The sequence below is a fragment of the Lithobates pipiens genome, unplaced genomic scaffold, assembly GCF_037356315.1.
Source record: "Lithobates pipiens isolate NorthernLeopardFrog02 unplaced genomic scaffold, aLitPip1_a1.2 Scaffold_23, whole genome shotgun sequence".
NCBI lineage: Eukaryota > Metazoa > Chordata > Amphibia > Anura > Ranidae > Lithobates > Lithobates pipiens.
The window spans coordinates 63920084-63942218 of NW_027507785.1; the positions used below are offsets into that span (position 1 = coordinate 63920084).

At 45.2% G+C, this 22135-nt stretch overlaps 1 protein-coding gene across 3 annotated transcripts in view; it reads left to right on the forward strand.

The window, feature by feature from the left end:
- LOC143927594 (solute carrier family 41 member 1-like) overlaps positions 1-22135 on the forward strand; it is an 87335-nt gene that overhangs the window by 46338 nt on the left and 18862 nt on the right. For 2 of the 3 annotated variants that reach the window (XM_077451745.1, XM_077451746.1), the window contains exons 3-4: positions 18052-18159; positions 20834-20905. In XM_077451745.1, coding sequence (XP_077307871.1) covers positions 18052-18159; positions 20834-20905 — 180 coding nt within the window. Of the gene's footprint in view, positions 1-12596; positions 13021-18051; positions 18160-20833; positions 20906-22135 lie in introns of those variants that run through there. The other variant, XM_077451747.1, reaches the window with a different exon arrangement.

Genomic DNA, 22135 nt, shown 5'->3' on the forward strand with positions numbered 1-22135 from the left:
ACAGGAGCCAATTAACCTACCAGCATGTCTATGGCATGGTAGACAAGTGCTTAAATCAAGCTCACAGCTACAGCTCTGATCTTGATACCAGCTTTAGCCCCAGTAAAAGGCTTTCCGGTAAAAGTCTGATCACTTTTACGGGCCTCTCATAGGGGCGCCTGCCCTTGCTGGTCAAGAGGTTGCCAGGCTCTCTCGTTCTACAAGGCAGCCCAGGACCGTGGCAAACTGCTTCCCTGGAGGAAGCATGACCTGTGCTGGATGGGCTGCATTGAAGGGCAGGGAAGACATTAGGGGTCTAGTAACAGTGGCAGACATTCATGTTGGGCGCCCTGCTGTCTTCTGGGACCTGTGTGTCTCCCAGAAGACAGCGCGAGGGGGCGGAGGAGGGGCCGGACATGTCTTAGATCACCGCGGAGCCTGCGGCGATATATGCCTGGAAGTGGGAGCAAATACCTGGATTAGACAGGTATCTGCTCCCCCTTCCCCCCTGAAAGGTGCCAAATGTGACACCGGAGGAATCCGATCAGTGGAAGTTCAATTTGTGGGTGGAACTCCGCTTTAAGCACCGACTGCCGCTGCTAATAAACCCCAAATATGTCGATAAAGATGACCTGTTAAGCCCCTTGTGAAGGCAATATATAAAGAAAGTATATAAATTAAAGAATTGCATAAAATAAATAAACCGTGCAGCGACCTTACTCGGAGTGGGAGTGGGTACCTGTCAAAACCGGGTACCCGCTCCCCCACAAAAAGTGCCAAATGTGGCAGTGGGGGGAGGAGGACGCTTTACCAAATCACAGGAAAAGAGATGATACATTAGAAAGAGGAAGTTTGGAACCTTCTACTATATTCTGTTAATTATTATGAGTGAGATCAAATCTATAGAGCCACATTTATCAGCAATATTAAGATTGTAAAGGATAGGTTCACCTTTAGGAACACGTTACATGTTAAACCCATATTTAGAGTGCAACATGTTCCTAATCACTTGCCTCCCACCACCACCAGAGCCTCCCTCCCTGTGACAGTATATTGGGATTCTCTCCACTCCACCCGCGCATCGGCTTCATTCATTCCCAGTGATCTGTGAATAAATAAACTACAAGTCCCTTCTCCCACCACAGCAGATAGGATTGTCATTTCAATAGACTGCAAGTATGTTGATCAGCAAGCTCCTAGTCCATTCACACTTCCTACAGCTCTGCAACTGACAGCCGGTACAGAGGTATGGACACAGAGGTCTAGGCAGTGTTTGCAGGAGCCTGACATTGCACCCACCATCCACTGATCCTGCATGCAATGCTCTACAAAATATGTGCATTTATTATTTTTTTCATAAAGGTCAACTTAGTCTTTAAATTTGAGAGAAAGGTTGCAGCATCCAACTTACTGAGGTAAAAGAAAGTTAGAATGAAAAGTGTCAACTCATCTTAGAAATGCTGAGTCACAACACTATTCTATTACCGTTGTCTGTAGACACGTAGACAAGACCGGACTGACCCAGAAGCAGGAGAGAGGCCCACCTTGGGCGCTTTGGTGGAGAGGGCACAGCTGGGTTGGAGTCTCCCCTTCTGTCTCCTGCACTCAGCAAGACTGATCAGTCAAAATAGAGCATGGGCAATCGACTCTTCCTGTGCAATCAGTGGGGCTCTGCTGTCTTTGTCATGTCTGTCCCCGCACTTTATCAGAAGCAGAATGTAGAGGATAGCCATCACCCAGACAGTAGAATTAGAAATACAGTTGTCACTATTATTGATACATTTGTGTCATGTATGAATGCTAAACTTATTAAAAATAAATAATAATTATATCCCCTTGTTAACACGAATTACTTTTTATCCACCCCTTCATCACCTCCTTCGCTTAGCTTTATTTTTGTTTGCTGTATTTTTTTCTGTTGCATTCATCTTATTTGTTGCGCAAAAGCTGTGCGCAGTGGAATAACGTCCTTACAGGATGTCTGCAGCTTGCAAGCCGACCTCAATGCTCTGTCTAATTGGGCAACTATGTGGCAGATGAGGTTTAATGTTTATAAATGTGAAGTTTGCACGTGGGGGCTAAGAATATGCATGCATCATACTTAGGGCTCCTTCACACGGACATGTCCGTGTACGGAGCCCGCTTTGCTCAGCTGATTAGCTAGATGCCCGGTCGGAGATTCCGTCGGAATGTTTTTTTCTATCGGACCGTTTTGTCAGATATTCCGACTGTGTGTGGTCTGCATCGGACTGTTTCTGTAGGAATATCCGACGGACCAAGTTTTCCAACTTGCCAGTAAAATTTTCAGACAAAATGCTCCTATCGGACATACTCCGATCATGTGTAGCATACTCCGATGGACAAAGTGCCACGCATGCTCAGAACAAATTCCTAGACCAAAGCTATTGGCTACTAGCCTGAACGTAGTCCCGTCGTAACGAAATAACGTCATCACGTTATGTACATCGGATTTTCCGACAACTTTGTCTGACCATGTGTATGCAACAGTTTCGGACAAAATCCGTCGGACAAAATCCAACGGATTTGGTTGTCAGAATGTCCGACAGTGTGTACAAGGGCTAAGACTTCATCTGGATTATGCAGTTCAGTTTTGGGCACCACTTCACAAAAAGGATATCAGGGAACCGGAGAAAGTGCAGAGAAGAGCAACCAAACTGATAAGAGGCATGGAGGAGCTCAGCTATGAGGAAAGATTAGAGGAACTGAATGTATTCTCATTTGAGAAGAGGAGATTAAGGGGGATATGATCACCATGTACAAATATATAAGTGCTCCATATAGTGAATTGGTGTTGAGTTATTTACTTTAAAAACATAAGTATAGCCAAAGCTCGTTTGGCTGGGCTTCTCCTATGGGTCACAGGAATGCAATTTGTATGGATCCGCCAGGTGCCTGGGCTGACACCCGTCTCAGCCCCTCAGCAAGCCGCTGGGAGCATGAGACTGCGCAAAAGCTGTGCGCAGTGGAATAACGTCCTTACAGGATGTCTGCAGCTTGCAAGCCGACCTCAATGCTCTGTCTAATTGGGCAACTATGTGGCAGATGAGGTTTAATGTTTATAAATGTGAAGTTTGCACGTGGGGGCTAAGAATATGCATGCATCATACTTAGGGCTCCTTCACACGGACATGTCCGTGTACGGAGCCCGCTTTGCTCAGCGGGGGATCGCTCCGGCGATCCCCCGCTGAGCAGGCAGATGACAGGGCTGTCTCTGCACACTGTGCAGGGATGGAGCTGTTATGCCGCGTACACACGGTCAAACTGTTTGACGTACTTAGTCCGTTGAAATACATTTCAGCGGACAATCCGCTCGTGTGTGGGCTTCAGCGGACTTTTTCAGCGTGCAGTCCGGAGTACTAAGAATTTCGTTTTTTCCAAAAATCTGTCCGTCGTACTTTGGTTTCAGCGGACAATACGCTCGTCAGTATGCTAGTTCGACGGACTAAGAATGGCGCATGCCCAGAAAGGATTTACACGGTAAAGGGTGCTTTGCTGTGTCTTGGACTTCCTATTTCTAGTCCCGTCGTACGTGCTGTACACGTCATCGCGCAAGCTTTCGACGGACTGTTTGTGTATCCGTGTGTGGTCAAGTCCGTTCAGTGGAAACTACGACGGATTGTCCGTCGGATTGTATGACGGACTAAGTACGCCATACAATCCGCTCGTGTGTACGCGGCATTAGAGCGCCGCTCTCCCCTATGGGGGATCGGATGAGGATGGACCGTAGAGTCCGTCGTCACCCGATCCAATCCTCAGACGGATGGAAAAGTAGGTTTTTCCTCTGTCACACTTTTTCGGATCGGAGCGGGTCAGATGTCAGTGGACATGTCACTGCTGACATCCAACCCTCCATAGAGGTCTATAGAGTGTCCGTTCAGGTCTGCCTAAAAAAACTGACAGACAGACTGAAAGAGGCCTTACTAGGGGGAGTACAACTGGGGGAATCAATGGTGGAGAAGGATTTGGGGGTTTTGGTAGATCATAAGCTTAAAGTGATGGTAAAATCTTGTTTTTTTCCCTGTAAAAAATAGCAAGCAGGTTATACTTACCTGCTCCGTGTAATGGATTTGCACAGAGCAATCTGGATCCTCCTCTTCTCATGTCCCTCTTCTGTTCTCCTGACCTCTCCCTCCTGTTGAGTGCCCCCACAGCAAGCAGCTTGCTATGAGGGCACCCAAGCTAAGTCATTGCTCCCTGTGTCTATTCAGACACGGAGCCCAGACCCGGCCCCACGCCTTCTCCCCCTGATTAGCTAGATGACTTTGACTGACAGCAGTGGCACTGCTGCTGTGTCTCAGCCAATCAGGAGAGAGAATCTGGCTGGGACACTCGTGCACATCGCTGGACATAGAGAGGGGGTAAGTATTGGGAGGCTAATGCACACAGAAGGCTTTTTATCTTAATGGTAGAATGCATTAAGATAGAAAACCTTCTGACTTTACAACCACTTTAACCACATGACGACCGGGCCATAGCCGAAAGATGGCTACAGCGCAGTCGGCTTATTCATGGACGCCCTCCCAGAATCCCACTCCCGCACGCCTACTGGGGCACGCACCCAGGAACATCCGTGACCGACGGGTCCTCGGATCATGGTAAATGGCCGCTGATAGCTGAGCAATCACTTGATGGAGCGATCACTTGTAAACAAACTGGCATCACATCATGGTGCCGGTTCCTCCCTTCCCTCTCTGTACCGATCGGTACAGTGAGAGCAGAGAGGGGGAGAGATTGCAGCAGCGCTGTGGGTAGGATGTGTAGTGCCCACAGCGCTGCTCAGTGACAATAATCTGCAGTACTCTGCCAATACTCTGCAACACTGTGCAATACTCTGCAACACTGAAATACTCTGCCAATACTCTACAACACTGCAATACTCTGCCAATAATCTACAACACTGCAATACTCTGCCAATACTCTACAACACTGCAATACTCTGCCAATACTCTGCAACACTGCAATATTCTGCAACACTGCAATATTCTGCCAATACTCTGCAACACTGCAATATTCTGCAACACTGCAATATTCTGCCAATACTCTGCAACACTGCAATATTCTGCCAATACTCTGCAACACTGCAATACTCTGCCAATACTCTGCAATAAATTTTACAAGAAACAAAGATTTTTTTTTTTTACCGAATTTTCTGTCTTTTTTGATTAATAGTGCATTTGGGTACAGTGTTGTATGACTGAGTAATTGTCATTCAAAGTGTGAGAGCACCGAAAGCTGAAAATTGGTCTGGTTAGGAAGGGGGTTCAAGTGCCCAGTGGTCAAGTGGTTAATAGCATGCAATGCCAAGCTGCAGTTTCCAAAGGGAGTAAAGTCCTTTCTTGTATTAAGAGAGGTATGGACTCCAGAGAGAGAGATATCATTTTGCCCCCCTGTACAAATCATTAGTAAGCCCTTGTACACACGGTCGGAGATTCCGACGGAATGTGTCCGATCAAACCGTATTGTCGGATAATCCGACTGTGTGTGGTCTCCATCGGACTGTTTCCGTCGGAATATCCGACGGACAAAGTTTTCCAACTTGTCTATAAAATTTTCCGACAACATACTCCGATCGGACATACTCCGATCATGTGTAGCCTACCCTCCATGCTTGACTGTAGGGATGGTGTTCTTAGGATCCTAGTCAGCATTTTTCTTCCTCCAAACACGGCGGGTTGAGTTAATGCCAAAGAGCTAAATTTTGGTCTCATCTGACCACAGAACTTTCTCCAAATCCTTCTATGAATCATTTAGATATTCATTGGAAAACTTCAGACTGGCCTGTGCATGTGCCCTCTTGAGGAGGGGGACCTAGCAAGCACTGCAGGATTTCAATCCATGGCGGCATATTGTGTTACCAATGGTTTGTTTGGTGACTGTGGTCCCAACTGCCTTGAGATCATTCACAAGCTCCTCCCGTGTAGTTCTAGACTGATCCCTCACTTTTCTCATTATCATTCTTACCCCATGAGGCAAAATCTTGCATGGAGCGCCAGACTGAGGGCGATTGATGGTTATTTTGTATTTCTTCCATTTGCAGATAATAGCTCTAAGCCCTTGTACACACGGTCGGAGATTCCGTCGGAATGTTTTTTTCTATCGGACCGTTTTGTCAGATATTCCGACTGTGTGTGGTCTGCATCGGACTGTTTCTGTAGGAATATCCGACGGACCAAGTTTTCCAACTTGCCAGTAAAATTTTCAGACAAAATGCTCCTATCGGACATACTCCGATCATGTGTAGCATACTCCGATGGACAAAGTGCCACGCATGCTCAGAACAAATTCCTAGACCAAAGCTATTGGCTACTAGCCTGAACGTAGTCCCGTCGTAACGAAATAACGTCATCACGTTATGTACATCGGATTTTCCGACAACTTTGTCTGACCATGTGTATGCAACAGTTTCGGACAAAATCCGTCGGACAAAATCCAACGGATTTGGTTGTCAGAATGTCCGACAGTGTGTACAAGGGCTAAGACTTCATCTGGATTATGCAGTTCAGTTTTGGGCACCACTTCACAAAAAGGATATCAGGGAACCGGAGAAAGTGCAGAGAAGAGCAACCAAACTGATAAGAGGCATGGAGGAGCTCAGCTATGAGGAAAGATTAGAGGAACTGAATGTATTCTCATTTGAGAAGAGGAGATTAAGGGGGATATGATCACCATGTACAAATATATAAGTGCTCCATATAGTGAATTGGTGTTGAGTTATTTACTTTAAAAACATAAGTATAGCCAAAGCTCGTTTGGCTGGGCTTCTCCTATGGGTCACAGGAATGCAATTTGTATGGATCCGCCAGGTGCCTGGGCTGACACCCGTCTCAGCCCCTCAGCAAGCCGCTGGGAGCATGAGATTGCTGCTCCCTGCCCCTCCACAACTCAGTGCTCCAGTGAGCAAGGAGGAGCAGAGCGGAGAGATGCTGATTGACAGTCAGCAGCTCTCTGCTTGGGAAGCTGTGAGAACCGAGCCATCGACGATGTTTGATTGGTTGGTTCTCAGTGTAGAGGCATCGGGGGACAGATGCTGCATCTACCTAGGTAAGTTTGATGGAGGAAAAAACCCCAAACACATACTCTTTTAAGGTCATCCCAGAGGACAAGGGAACACTCTTTACCTTCAGACTGGCCTGTACATGTGCCCTCTTGAGGAGGGGGACCTAGCAAGCACTGCAGGATTTCAATCCATGGCGGCATATTGTGTTACCAATGGTTTGTTTGGTGACTGTGGTCCCAACTGCCTTGAGATCATTCACAAGCTCCTCCCGTGTAGTTCTGGACTGATCCCTCACTTTTCTCATGATCATTCTTACCCCATGAGGCAAAATCTTGCATGGAGCACCAGACTGAGGGCGATTGATGGTTATTTTGTATTTCTTCCATTTGCAGATAATAGCTCTAAGCCCTTGTACACACGGTCGGAGATTCCGTCGGAATGTTTTTTTCTATCGGACCGTTTTGTCGGATATTTCGACTGTGTGTGGTCTGCATCGGACTGTTTCTGTAGGAATATCCGACGGACCAAGTTTTCCAACTTGCCAGTAAAATTTTCAGACAAAATGCTCCTACCGGACATACTCCGATCATGTGTAGCATACTCCGATGGACAAAGTGCCACGCATGCTCAGAACAAATTCCTAGACCAAAGCTATTGGCTACTAGCCTGAACGTTGTCCCGTCGTAACGAAATAACGCCATCAACGTTATGTACAATTGGATTTTCCGACAACTTTGTCCGACCGTGTGTATGCAACATCACTTCCGGACCTCTTCCGGAATTAATCAGTCGGAATTACTCCGACGGATTTGGTTGTCGGAATCTCCGACCGTGTGTACAAGGGCTAACAGTTGTCTCCTTCTCACCAAGCTTCTTGCTAATGGTCTTGTAGCCCATTCCAGCCTTGTGCAGGTCTACAATCTTGTCCCTGGCGTCCTTTGACAGCTCTTTGGCCTTGCCCATGATGGTGAGGTTTGAATAAAAGAGATTCTGCGGACAGGTATCTTTTATACCCAAAACAAGTTGTCAGTTTGAGTACCTTCTTAAATTGACAGGACTAATCTGTGTACCACATGAGCACATACTGTAGCCAGTCTGTGGAAGCCAGAATTATTGTTGGATGGTAGGGCATCAAATACTTATTTTCCCCACTGTATGTTAATGAACGTTTGGATTTGTTTCCCTGTGCTTATTATGACTCAATTGCAATAATTGAATCCACGTTGCAGTACTTCCCTTATCCTATTCAGTCACCCGTGGACCAAAACATGGTACTTTTAGGGCTGTTGTTTCTGCAGAGGCTCAACATATATACCAGTGATGGCGAACCTTGGCACTCCAGATGTTTTGGAACTACATTTCCCATGATGCTCCACTACACTGCAGTGTGCATGAGCATCATGGGAAATGTAGTTCCAAAACATCTGGGGTGCCAAGGTTCGCCATCACTGATATATACACACACACACAGACATGCAAGCTTTCATCCATCTTGGCTTCCCAGGGGGAAAGGTGCATTTATGCATCTTTACCATGGCTGGCATGGGACCTTGTCACGTCAATGCATGCAGAGATATTGAGAAAGTCCCAGTCTTGAAAGCTTGTTTGTCCTATCAAGGCTCTTATTGTTCTTGTTCTCAATTAAGAGATTTGGAGATTTTTGCAATAACTGTAAAAATGTAGGCGCAGATCATTCACCTCAACTTGGTCTACAGAGATAAGGGAACCGATTCTGCCTGGTCATTATGAGTATCTGCAGGCTCCTGGCGGCTCACACCAAGGTGATCACTCGATTTTTAGTTTATGGTGACCTTTTGCCTCCCTGCCTTACATGCTTTCTCATCTTTCCCACATTAGTCTACGTTTGTCTGTTAGATAAAACAGCTTTAGATACATTTTCATGCTGCATGTTTTTTATTTTTGTAGGAAACTTGTTTTCAGGCACAAAACCCTCCCAAAAATGTTCATGAATTTTTCATGCGCTTCTATTGAAATGTATGGGGTTTGTGCTGTACCAAAAGATACACCTGCACCTTTTCATAAATTGCACAGCACCATGTTGCACTGATAAGAATAGGTACCATAGCAAATAATGTGATTTCCTTTGTTATGCGTTGTAGCACGATAGCAGACACAGAAGAAATCACACTAGTGTGAAAGGCGGCCTTAGCCCTTGTACACACGGTCGGAGATTCCGACGGAATGTGTCCTATCGGACCGTTTTGTCGGATATTCCAACTGTGTGTGGTCTCCATCGGACTGTTTCCATCAGAATATCCGGCGGACCAACTTGCCGGTAAAATGTTCCGACAAAATGCTCCTATCGGACATACTCCGATCATGTGTAGCCTACTCCGATAGACAAAGTGCCACGCATGCTCAGATCAAATTCCTAGACCAAAGCTATTGGCTACTAGCCTGAACGTAGTCCGTCCTAACGAAATAACGCCATCACGTTATGTACAATCGGATTTTCCGACAACATTGTCCGACCGTGTGTATGCAACAGTTTCAGATAAAATCCGTCGGAGAAAATCCGTCGGATTTGGTTGCCGGAATGTCCAACCGTGTGTACAAGGGCTTAGACAATTATGGGCTTTCGAACTTGGGGTAACAGTTTGGGGGGAGACCCTTTTCTGTTCCACCATGACTGTGCCCCTGTGTACAATGTCAGCTCCATAAAGAGATGGTCTGATGAGTCTGGTGTGGAGGAACCCGAGTGGTCCATTTCTGAGGTCAGGTACCGATGTTGGATGAGGAGACCTGGCTTACAATCAGCGTTCCAGTTCATCCTAATCATGTTCAGTTGGGTTGAGATCAGGGCTGACCTCAACCCTACTGAACATGATTGGGATGAATTGGAACGTTGATTGTGAGACAGGTCTTCTTATCCAACATCAGTACCTTACCTCACAAATGGACAGAAATTCCCACAGACATTCCAAAATTCATGGAAAGCCTTCCTAGGAGAGTGGAGGCTGCTATAGTCACAAAGGGATCCCAACTCCATGTTGATGGCCATAGACTTGGAATGGGAAGCCTATCAAGCTCATATAGGTGTGAAGGTCAGAGCTCCACAAAAATATGGCCATATAGTGTAGAATTTGTTTGAAAGCCTTCTCCAACATTTTCTTGTTAAAAATACATCTGCTTTAGAGGTGAAACTATCTTTATTGTTTTAAATATTGTAAAAATGCATCTACTTTAAAGTGAATCTGTGCTTTGTCCATTCAGGGCAAAGTAACAGGTTCACTTTAATGCCAGCCTCAACAGCATAACCTAAATACAGTATATTTTCCATCTTTCCTATCGTAAGATTGAGAGCATTCTTGTTTACAGTCCAGATCTCAACTTGGAGCCCACACAGGGTGACAGTGCTATCAAATAAGGGTTCGGGTTCCATGTTGCTTCATATTTGCAAGTATTGGGTTCTTTTTTGTTCACCTGACACTCACAGCTGTCAGAGATGCATTTAGGCACTGTTCTAATGAGAGTTATTCATTCGCTCCATTTATTTTTGAAAAGAAGGATGTTGGGTGGAGTGGTGCTGACTGATTCGGCCCTGAATTTCGGCTGGTTCACCAGTAACTGCCCGAAATTCGCTCCATGTATGGCTATCTTTAGTGCCAAAAATAGAAGAAAAAATCATCATAAATTTGGTCCATTTTGTCTTCTGCACAGTGCAAGAGACAGGTCCTCTTTAAAAGTGGTCCTTGGGGCATTCTGATACTTGATGTTGATGTAATTCTTGATGTCAGAAATGCCTGGGAGTTGTTTTTCTGGTTTTCCTCTATAACTTGGCCTTTCAACTCCAAAAAGTTTTGTAAAAGCATTGCACTGTACATATGCCCAGAGGGCAAATACGTAGAGATGATTCCTGACCTACTGCCAAAGGGCTAATGCTGGACACGCAGTTTTTTCCTTAAAGGTATATCACGGAATAAAAAAAAACAAAATTACACACACCTAATTTTGTAATTCCTTATGAGTTACACAAAGGAACTAAAAGGGGAAGGCTAGTACCCCGTCACATTTTTCTTTGTGTCCCTGTTGCAGATTTCCACTCATTTCCTCTCTGGTGAAACTGTTGTCACCAACACGGGAAGCGAAGAGTGATCTCTCTAACAGAACTTTGGATAGCATAAAAAATAGGGATTCAAATCTTTCCCTTCTCTTTCTAAAACTAAGAAAATGTCTTGACTTATGAACTTTTTTATACCCCTGCATTAACCTACTGTGCTATAACATGGGGCATTACCTCAATGAGTTTGAAGGCCAGCACATGACCATCCTGCATCCTGCGGTCAGTGAGGGAAATGTCCCATCCATTCATAGGTGAAGATTGGTCAGCATGCCCCACTTACAGTGTTGGTCTAAATGCCATTCTTACACACGGCAAAAAAGATAAATCGGTGCCAGGAAGCTGGCTCTGCCAAATGGCGTTGGACCTGGAACTAGTAAGGTTCCATCAACTGGAAGGTTAATCAGCCACATCTCAAGGAACACCCTAAGAACTTCAGAAGCAATCCTAGAGTTCCACAGAACCCTGATTGAGAATGGTTGCCTAAGCCCACGTACACACGGTCGGAGATTTTGCCAACCAAATCCGTCGTATTTTGCCCATCGGATTTAGTCCAACGGATCGTGTCCGAAACTGTTGTATACACACGGTCGGGCCAAATTGGCGAAAAATCCGATCTTTCAGAACGTGATGACGTAATTTCGTTACGATGGGACTACATTCAGGCTAGTAGCAAATAGCTTTGATGTAGGAATTTGATCTGAGCATGCGTGGCACTTGGTCCGATGAAAATGCTCTACACATGATCGGATTAGGTCCGTCCGGCCCAGTTGGTCGGGAAATATTTCCAACATGTTGGAAAATTGGGTCGGACGGAGATTCGGAAATCAGTCCGATGCATACCACACATAGTCGGATTATCTGACGACACGGTCCAATAAGACTCATCCCGACAGATTCTCCGACCGTGTGTACAAGGGCTTAAAGTGAATAGAAATGGAGAAAATATTGCACAATTAAATGATGGAATTGGAACGTGCATGGGCACAGATCCCATAAAACTAATATTACACAAAGGTGCCCTTGAATTTTTCCATAATTTTTGCCCACTGTGTTCACTTAGAATCCATCAGCATCAAAAAAACTATTTTTAACTACATTTTCATGAACTAAAGTGAATAGGAAGTGATGACAGCTGATAAGCATCTACAGTCTAATTGGCCTTACTTTGGAGCTTGATGTGATGGTGTGACGATGTCGGTGACCAGCGTACATTCCTGATTAGACTTCTTCTCTCTTTCACTAGACATGGGCAATAGTAAATAGAAATTACTCATCTTTTCATCAGTATCTTATTCTCTGAAACTTGAGCGTGTTCCGAGGAACTGCAAGGCTACTTTTCCCTGTCAACCTACTGATAGAAGGTCCAGCAGGCGTGGCGTTAGTATGTGACGAGATTCTGAGCTTTGTGGTTTAGAGATAGCAACATGGGTTGCAGATACGTCCCACTACATAGCTATATTATCTGCCTAAAACACATGACTCATTGTTAAAACTAGCATTATACCCTCAGGAAGCACAACCTTCACCTACATCTGAGTCTGGTTTTTCCTTTTCCTGTCCCTCTTTCGTGGCAGTCTTCTTAAAAGAAACATCTAAGGGTTTGTCCGTCCTCTCACTCATCGTCATTTTGACGCTCAGCTGGCTTCAGAGAAGACGTGACTTTGTATGGGTCCACTAATAGGGAGAGCGGACTCTGCTCTTGGTTTGAACCCAATTTCGACCTGGAAACTATGGAATACGCGACATGGCGGTGACTCAGTTGGACCTGGAGTTTTGCTATTATGGAGGAAAGTTGAGAGGGTTCAAGTGCAAGCTCTCAAGGCACCCACATGGGTTTATCAATGAGACTTTTTTTTCCATTGCTGCCCAAGTGCTTGTGCCCTTCCTGTTGTCCGGGTATGGCATGGTGGGAGCTGGACTTCTGATGGACATATTCCAAGTGAGTAAAAAACAAAAACAAAGGTAGACGTAGCTACTGAATTATACATTGTAGGGATGCAGAGATACCAGTTTTTTAAGACCGAGTACAAGCACCGATACTTTTTCTAAAGTATTGTATGCACTGATACCAATTACCGATACCTATTTTAGTGTCGTGTTTTTTTTAGACAAATTAACATTTTTTACAGTTTCTTTAAAATTCTGAAGAACCGAAAGACTGCCTTCACATATGTACAGTCTGGTTTTGACAGCAGGATTTCAGTTCCCTCCAATGCAAATTTGTTCAGCGGTTGAGGTGCGATTCGTCAAAGTATATGACTAGAAAATCTCACCTGAACCAAAGGTATTGGTTTTCGTATTGGAGCATTTAGAGGAGTACAAGTACTCCTGCAAATGCTTAGTATCGGCACGGATACCAATATCGATGCAACACTAATACATTGTATTCATAGTTTTAAGGTGTCAGTATGATTCAAGAATCACTTGCAAAAATTGGGTAATGGGAGTGGACATGAGTGGGTAATTTTGCCAAATATGATCATTGATGGTACTATAAAGACTTAAAATTAGAAACATTATTAAAAATTATTTTCCAAAACCTTTTTCTGTTTTTCAATTTTGAACACATATTCAAAAAATTGCATTTGAAAGACCGCTGAGCAAATACAGGATGACATAAAATATTGCAACAACCACCATTTTATTCTCTTAATTCTTTTTTTTCTTGTAAACAAAAAGTGTCAGAAAAGGTTTAGTCTTTAATTGGTTAAACTTACCTCATTTAGAGACCAAAGTTCATCCCTTGATCTAAAACTAAGTGTTACAATGTTTCTCTTTATCTCTGCCTAATGCGGACAGCTCAGGTCCGTCTGTCAGTTTTTCAGGCGGAACCTGAACGGACGCTCCATGTACCTCTATGGAGCGACGGATGTCAGCGGTGACATGTCCGCTGACGTCCGATCCAGACGGATGGAAACCCTATTTTCCATCAGTCGATCAGATCAGATGAAAACGGACAGGCGGATACGTTTTCATCTGATCCCCCATAGAGTAGAGCAGAACTCTTGACAGGTGCGTCTCTGCATAGCGAGCAGGCTACTTTTTGACAGCTATCAGCTGTTAGAGAACTCTCTGCACTGAAACAGGAAAATGATGTGTTAAGATTGCGAGGTGGATAGAATCGCGATCTTGATTCTTTAAGGCTTAATCATGCAGCTCTATATTAACATGTTAAAAATGATATGAGATATCGCTGACTGAGTTAAACTTAACCTCTTTAGTCCTTTTCTTAACCCCTGATTCCAAGCCAGTCTTTCTCAACCTTTTTACCCCAGAGGAACCCTCTCAGGGGACCCCTGCTATATTTAAGTCATTTTGGGTCAGTGGGGAAAATGCCTTATAGTGTTGGTCAGAATACCACCTTTACAGACAGCTAGGATGATAAATAATGTTATGCTGCTGGTTCTGCCAAGTGGTAATGGACCCAGAACTATCCAGGCACCATCGAGAGGGAGGTCAATCAGCAACAACTCAAGGAACTCCTAGCAAACTCTTGAGGAACCATAGGGTTCCATGGAAACCTGGCTGAGAATGGCTGCTCATAGCTAAACCCATAAATCTTGTCTAGTTTGTACTATTCTTCTCCTTGCCATATGTTGGGTACTGTTTCACTGATATCATTTATTTAACAAATATATTTCTAATTTCTCCCTGGGACCTCAAAGTACTTATCAAATTGGTGGTGGGGCAGTCATCTTGGGCACACTCAGTACAATATTATACTAGGGCAAATTATTTTTAGACAGAAATCAGTTAAAGTGATAGTTAAAAAAGAACAAAAAAAGCTTTACAAACAAACATGTTATACTTACCTCCTCTGCACAGAGTGGCCCCAATCCTCCTTTTCTGGTGTCCCCCAGCGGCACTCCTTGCTCCTCATCTTTTCGAGTGCTCCTACGGAGAGCCGGTTTCCATGGGGGGCACGCATGTGTTGCTGCCGAGTCCTGCTGCTGCGTCCATTGACACAGACAGCAGGACTCGGCACCCCCATGTCATTGGATTTGATTGACAGCAGCGGGACCTGAGGCAGTGGCTGGAGCTGCTGTGCTGGAACAATCGGGCTCAGGTAAGAAAAGGGGGGGCAGCAGCACAAAAGGTTTTTTACCTTAATGCATAGAATGCATTAAGGTGAAAAAAACGTGAGGGTTTACAACCCCTTTAAACTACCAGCATTTCTTTGGAGTGTGGGAGTAAACTGGAGTACCCAGATGAAACCCGCGCAAGCTCCATGCAGATAGTGACTGGGCAACCACACCGCTGCAAGGCAGAAGTTTGAACCACTAAGCCATTATGCTGTACACCAAGTACCAAAACCACCTCTTTGTTGCACCCAAGTAAAGCATCACCAAGAAGGCAGCACAAAACCAATGCGTCAAGTTATGAATACTTTACTTTTCGCCATCAGAAAAATCTAAAGCCTGCAATCAGAGAGCAGATTTTGTTCCATTTGTGACCTCCCTGAAGGCACCTTTGTAGGTGACGAGTACTTTTAAACATTTGAGGTATTTATCACATGCAAAACCTAAATGCAAGCCTCTCCCCACTCACTCACAAAGTGGAGTCCTTTTACGGAATGTTTGGTGTGATAAAATAGTTCCAAGATGGGAGGAAAGTCATGGTGGTGGATTTGGTGACATTGACAACACACCGTTGTTATCAAAATGCTAACCATAACATACAAGGCCATCCACAACCTCGCCCCCATCTACATCACCAACCTCATCTGTAGATATCGCCCAAATCGTCCCCTCTGCTCTTCTGAGGACCTCCTGCTTTCTATCTCCCTCGTTACCTCCTCCCATGCTCGCCTTCAAGACTTCTCCAGAGCCTCTCCCATCCTCTGGAACTCCCTGCCCCAGTCTGTCTGCTCAGCCCCTAACCTGTCCACCTTTTAAGAGTTCCCTGAAAACTCATTTATTCAGGGAAGCCTATCCCACACCCACCTTACTGTCCCCGAGCCGCCCCCATCAAATCATTCTCTGCAGCTATTTCCTTTTGTACCACCCCCTCCCTTTAGAATGTAAGCTCTACGAGCAGGGCCCTCCTGTACCTTTTGTATTGTACTGTAACTGTATTGTTACCCCTTTACATTGTAAAGCGCTGTGCAAACTGTTGCTATATAAATTGATAATAATTAGATCAGCCTCTGTATGTTGGACTATAGGTACATTCAACGACAGCCACCAGATCTGTTGTCCTTGAAACAACTGGAAGAGCACTTATTTGCCAATACTGTTTATTATGATTGGTTCATGATGGTATTGTTACCTTTAGGTATGAACTTGGGTTGAATTGAAGAGTGGCTGAAGAGATTTTGGACCTAGTGTTGATCTGAAGTCGAGAGTTATTGTAACGTTCATGAGCCAGTCCTCCTATCTAGGGCCCTTGGGCTCTTTTACAGTAGGTGCATAACAAGCTTCCTAATGACTTGGGCGAGATCCTTATCTGTAGACTCTCTTTTAACTTATATGAAATTTATGTAGTCAGGGAATGCTATTTACTGTTATGCCGCGCCAGACGATCGGACATTCCGACAACAAAACCGTGGGTTTTTTTCTGACGGATGTTGGCTCAAACTTGTCTTGCATACACACGGTCACACAAATGTTGTCGGAAATTCTGAACGTCAAGAACGCGGTGACGTACAACACATACGACGAGCCGAGAAAAATGAAGTTCAATAGCCAGTGTGGCTCTTCTGCTTGATTCCGAGCATGCGTGGAATTTTGTGCGTCGGAATTGTGTACACACGGAATTTCCGACAAGTTTTGTTGTCAGAAAATTTGAGAACCAGCTCTCAAACGTTTGTTGTCAGAAATTCCGACAGCAAATGACCTATGGAGCATAGACACAGTCAAAATTTCCGACAACAAGCTCACATCGAACATTTGTTGTCAGAAATTCCGACAATGTGTACGCAGCAGTACAATTCTACCTTGGCCAAACTTTCTAGCTGTTCCTGGAACCAGTCAGGGTTGTGGCATATCATTAATAGTAAGGCAGTACAGCCAGCACACCTGTACCAGACCCGGCTCGGCAGGTGCCCCCTTTTGAACTAATAGGGCACGGGCCTGGTACAGGTTTGCTGGCTGTACTGCCCACATGGTCGGAATTTCCGACAACAAATGTTCGATGTGAGCTTGTTGTCGGAAATTCCGACCACGTGTACGCAGCAGTACAATTCTACCTTGTCCAAACTTTCTAGCTGTTCCTGGAACCAGTCAGGGTTGTGGCATATCATTAATAGTAAGGCAGTACAGCCAGCACACCTGTACCAGGCCTGTGCCCTATTAGTTCAAAAGGGGGGCACCTGCCAAGCCGGAGGACTGGCTGTACGGCCTTATTGTATATATACCAATCCTCTTGTTCCTCTCCTCTGCCACGCTGCCGGTTTCTCCTCCTCGACCTCCCTCCAGCTGCGCTGCAGGGGGATCAGTTCTAGCATATGCGCCTCCATCCTGCCCTCACTCTCTTTCTCATTCTTAAATGTAAGACACCAGGGGTCTTTGTAGAACCCTAATATTTCACCAAAGCCCTCCAAAAAGGCAGGTAAAAAATGTCTAAAATCAAGAAATAAAAATGTGAAAAAAAAAAAAAAAGAATATTAAGGAAACATTCACATGTGCTTTGCACTCTGTCATTTTTTGCCATGGCTGTGAAGCACAGCATCGAGGCTGTGACATTTGTATACCCCGAGCCACTGCCTCTGTTGCTCTGTGTTTGAGCTTTGGGGTGCCCACCCTAAGGCAATAGTCTGCCACACCTATGCATGGGACCATGCTCCCCTTCCGATTCCCAGGTGTTATAAACGGAGTCTATGAAAAATTGTTGTTGCCCAAAGAGTTGCAGGCTGGGATGAAGCCATCTTGTCTGCTGACATAAGTGGAAGTCACATGTACTTTGTTGATTGTCCTATTTATAGTGCACTCTTCTCCTAATCAGCAGTCACTGTGTGTTTAACTCTTTCCAGCACTGGGATGTCTTCAAAACCATCACAGAGGTTTTCATACTGGTGCCAGCTTTGGTTGGCCTTAAGGGGAACCTGGAGATGACGCTGGCTTCTCGGCTTTCCACTGCTGTAAGTGATCTCTACTACTCTCCTCTCTTTTTCACCTCTTCTCTCTTCCTCTCATCTCCTCTCTTTAGTTGTTCTCTTATTTACTCTCCTTTTTTCACCTCTCTGCTCCTACCCTGTTTCCCCGAAAATAAGACCTAGCGTGATTGTCGGTGATGGCTGCAATATAAGCCCTACCCCCCAAATAAGGCCTAGTTAAAGTCCTTGTAGGTCTTATTTTCAGCTTAGGGCTTATTTTTGGGGAAACAGGTTAAGGCTTATTTGGGGGGTAGGGCTTATATTGCAGCCATCACTGACAATCACGCTAGGTCTTATTTTCGGGGAAACAGGGTATTCTCCTCTTTACTTATTCCCCCCATTTCTTCTTCTATTTCCTTCTTTTTCCTTCTTTTCTTCTGTTGTCCTCTTCTCCCCTCTCATCTTCATCTTTCTGCCCTCCTATTCTTTTATCCTCTCTCCTCCTCCTCTTTTCTGCTTCTTTCTCCTCTCCTCACCGTCTTCTACTACCCTTACTTTTTCTATTTTCCTTTTCTATCTTCTCTGATCTCATCGCCCTCTTCTCCTTTCCTTCACTGACCCTCTCCTCCTCCTCTCTCACCCTCACTTCTTTCTTCTCATATCCTCTTTTCTTTCCCTTTCTGTCCTCACCTCTTTTCTTCTCTTACTCCTCTTCTTTCTTCTTCACCCCCACCTCTCTGTTCTCCTCTCCTCCTCTTCATTGCTGTCCTCCGCTTTGCTCTTCTCCTCTTATCTGCTCTCCTCCTCTCTTCTTCTCTCTTCACATTGTCTCTTATGTGCTCTTCTTTTACACCACTACCCTTATGCTCCTCTTCTCTTCACCATTATTTCATCTCCCTTTCTTCTTCTCTTCCCTCTTTTTTTCTTCTTCTTTCCTTTTCCCCCTCTCCTCATTTCCTCCCTCCTCTCCTCATCTACTTTTACTACAATCACATTTTCTCTTTTCCTATCCTATACTCTCTTCTGTCCTCTTATCATTCTCTTCTCTGGTCTCCTCTTCTCCTTTTTTGCTCCTCTCCTCTCACCTTTACTCCTTTCTTCCATTTCTTGTTTTCTTTCCGTTTCTATCCTCACCTCTTTTCTACTCTTACTCCTCTGTCTTCTCTCTGCTTCTCCCCCACTTCTCTGTTCTCCTCTGCTCTTCCTCTTCTCTCCTCGATTCTCTTCTCAGTTCTGCTCTTCCTTTCTCATCTTCTCCCCCTTCTCCTAATCTCTCTTTCTCTCTGTGTCTTTTCTCCTCTTCTTTTCTTCCCATCCTTTCCTCTTCCCCTTTTCTCTGCTATTCTCCTTTCTTCCACCCCTCTTCACCACTCTCCTCTCTTTATCTGCTCTTCTCCTCTCTCTTTATCTGCTCTTCTCCCCTCTCTTTTTCTCTGCTCTTCTCCCCTCTCTTTTTCTCTGCTCTTCTCCCCTCTTTTTCTCTGCTCTTCTCCTCTCCTTTTCTCTGCTCTTCTCCTCTCCTTTTCTCTGCTCTTCTCCTCTCCTTTTCTCTGCTCTTCTCCTCTCCTTTTCTCTGCTCTTCTCCTCTCCTTTTCTCTGCTCTTCTCCCCTCTACTTTTCTCTGCTCTTCTCCCCTCCTTTTCTCTGCTGTTGTCCCCTCTCCTCTCCTTTTCTCTGCTCTTCTCCCCTCTCCTCTCATTTTCTCTGCTCTTCTCCCCTCTCCTTTTCTCTGCTCTTCTCCCCTCTCCTCTCCTTTTCTCTGCTCTTCTCCCCTCTCTTTTTCTCTCCTCTTCTCGTCTCTGCTCTTCTCCCCTCTTTTTCTCTCTCCTCTTCTCTCCTCTTTTTCTCTCTCCTCTTCTCCCCTCTCTTTCTCTCTCCTCTTCTCCCCTCTCTTCTCCCCTCTCGTCTCTTTCTCTCTCCTCTTCTCCCCTCTCCTCTCTTTCTCTCTCCTCTTCTCCCCTCTACTCTCTTTCTCTCTCCTCTTCTCCCCTCTCCCCTCTTTCTCTCCCCTCTTCTCCCCTCTCCTCTCTTTCTCTCTCCTCTTCTCCCCTCTCCTCTCTTTCTCTCTCCTCTTCTCCCCTCTCCTCTCTTTCTCTCTCCTCTTCTCCCCTCTCCTCTCTTCCCCTCTCCTCTCCTCTCTTCCTCTCTCCTTTCTTCCCCTCTCCTCTCTTCCCCTCTCCTCTATTCCCCTCTCCTTTCTTCCCCTCCCCTCCCCTCTCCTCTCTTCCCCTCTCCTCTCTTCCCCTTCCCTATCTTCCCCTTCCCTATCCTCCCCTCCCCTCTCTTCCCCTTCCCTATCTTCCCCTTCCCTATCCTCCCTTCCCCTCTCTTCCCCTCTCCTCCCCTCTCCTTTCCTCCCCTCTCCTCTCTTACCCTCTCCTCTCTTACCCTCTCCTCTCCTCTCTTCCCATCTCCTCTCCTCTCTTCCTCTCTCCTCTCTTCCCCTCTCCTCTCTTACCCTCTCCTCTCTTACCCTCTCCTCTCCTCTCTTACCCTCTCCTCTCCTCTCTTCCCATCTCCTCTCCTCTCTTCCCCTCTCCTCTCTTCTTCTTATTCCACTCCTCTCGCTACCTGACTCTTACTTTCTTGGATACATCCTCTCTCTTCATTACCATCTTTCACTTATATTGCTACAGATATTGTCCTCATTCTGAAGATATAAAAGTTGAACATTGATTAGTAACACAAATCTTTCTTTCTGTCTCTGTTATATTTGCAGGCAAACACAGGTCAGATGGATGACTCCAGTGAAAGGTGGAAGTTGGCAGTCAGCAATTTAGCTTTAATTCAGGTTAGTCATATCATTATCTTGCTCTGGTTAGAACATTAAGGCCCCTTTCACACATGCGGATGGTATGTCCGTATTTCATCCATCCGTTTGCGGATGAAATACGGACATCCATTCATCCCTATGGGATAGCGGGTGTCTGCGGATGAGCATCCGCAGACACCCGCTATTGTCCGCCTCCGCAAATGTCCGATTCTGCAGACGGAGGAAAATCCTATTTTTCTGTCCGTCTGCAGAGCGGATCGGATGAACACGGACACACGGTCCGTGCTCGTCCGATCCCCATAGAGGAGAGCGGAGAGCTGACAGGGCGGTCCCCGCACAGTGTGCGGAGACCGCCCTGTCCGCAGCCGGCTCAGCGGGGACAACGGAGCGATCCCCGCTGAGCGAGCGGATCATCACGGGGCGGATCATTACTGATCCGCCCCGTGTGAAAGAGGCCTTAGGTGTATTATTTCCTTATGGATTTTATAACGTTAGTTATACATTCTCAAAGATGCATAATAAAATGAGGATGATGGTTCCTTGGAAAAAAATGTACCTTTTTCCCATTGTATGCTTTGTGGAGGTTTAGCAACACAACTTGAGTTGAGCATCAGATACCCCTGCCAGAGAGCACATCCAGGCTGGTGACCAAACTTCTCCGCACCACAACTAAACCATAAAGTTTGGTCACTAACCTTTCCAATCTCCTTATATTGGGCTGCCAGCATGAAGCAAGGCAGTTGAGCTTTATACACTTATAACAACAGTTTTCTTCCCTAGTCTGGATCCTGATGTTCAGTAGATTGCAGTAACTACAATTAAGCCATATAGAGATACTGGTGGTTGTATTTTTTTTAATATATATTTTTGCATTTTTAATGAATATATTATTGGATATAATAGGGTTCTTTCTCAAATGTATGTTTAACCACTTGCTTACTGAGCACTTAAATCCCCCTCCTATCCAGACCAATTTTCAGCTTTCAGCGCTGTCGCATTTTGGGTGACAATTGCGCGGTCATATAACACTGTATCCAAATGACATTTTTATAATTTTTTCCCCCCAAATAGTGCTTTCTTTTGGTGGTATTTGATCACCTGTGCGATTTTTTTTTTTTTATGTAAAAAGACCGAATTTAAAAAGAATTTTTTTTTTAAATGTTGTTTTAAAATTTTATAACGGGTAATTTTTGTCCGTCATTGATGTATGCTGATGAGGCGGCACTGATGGGCACCGATAGGTGGCAG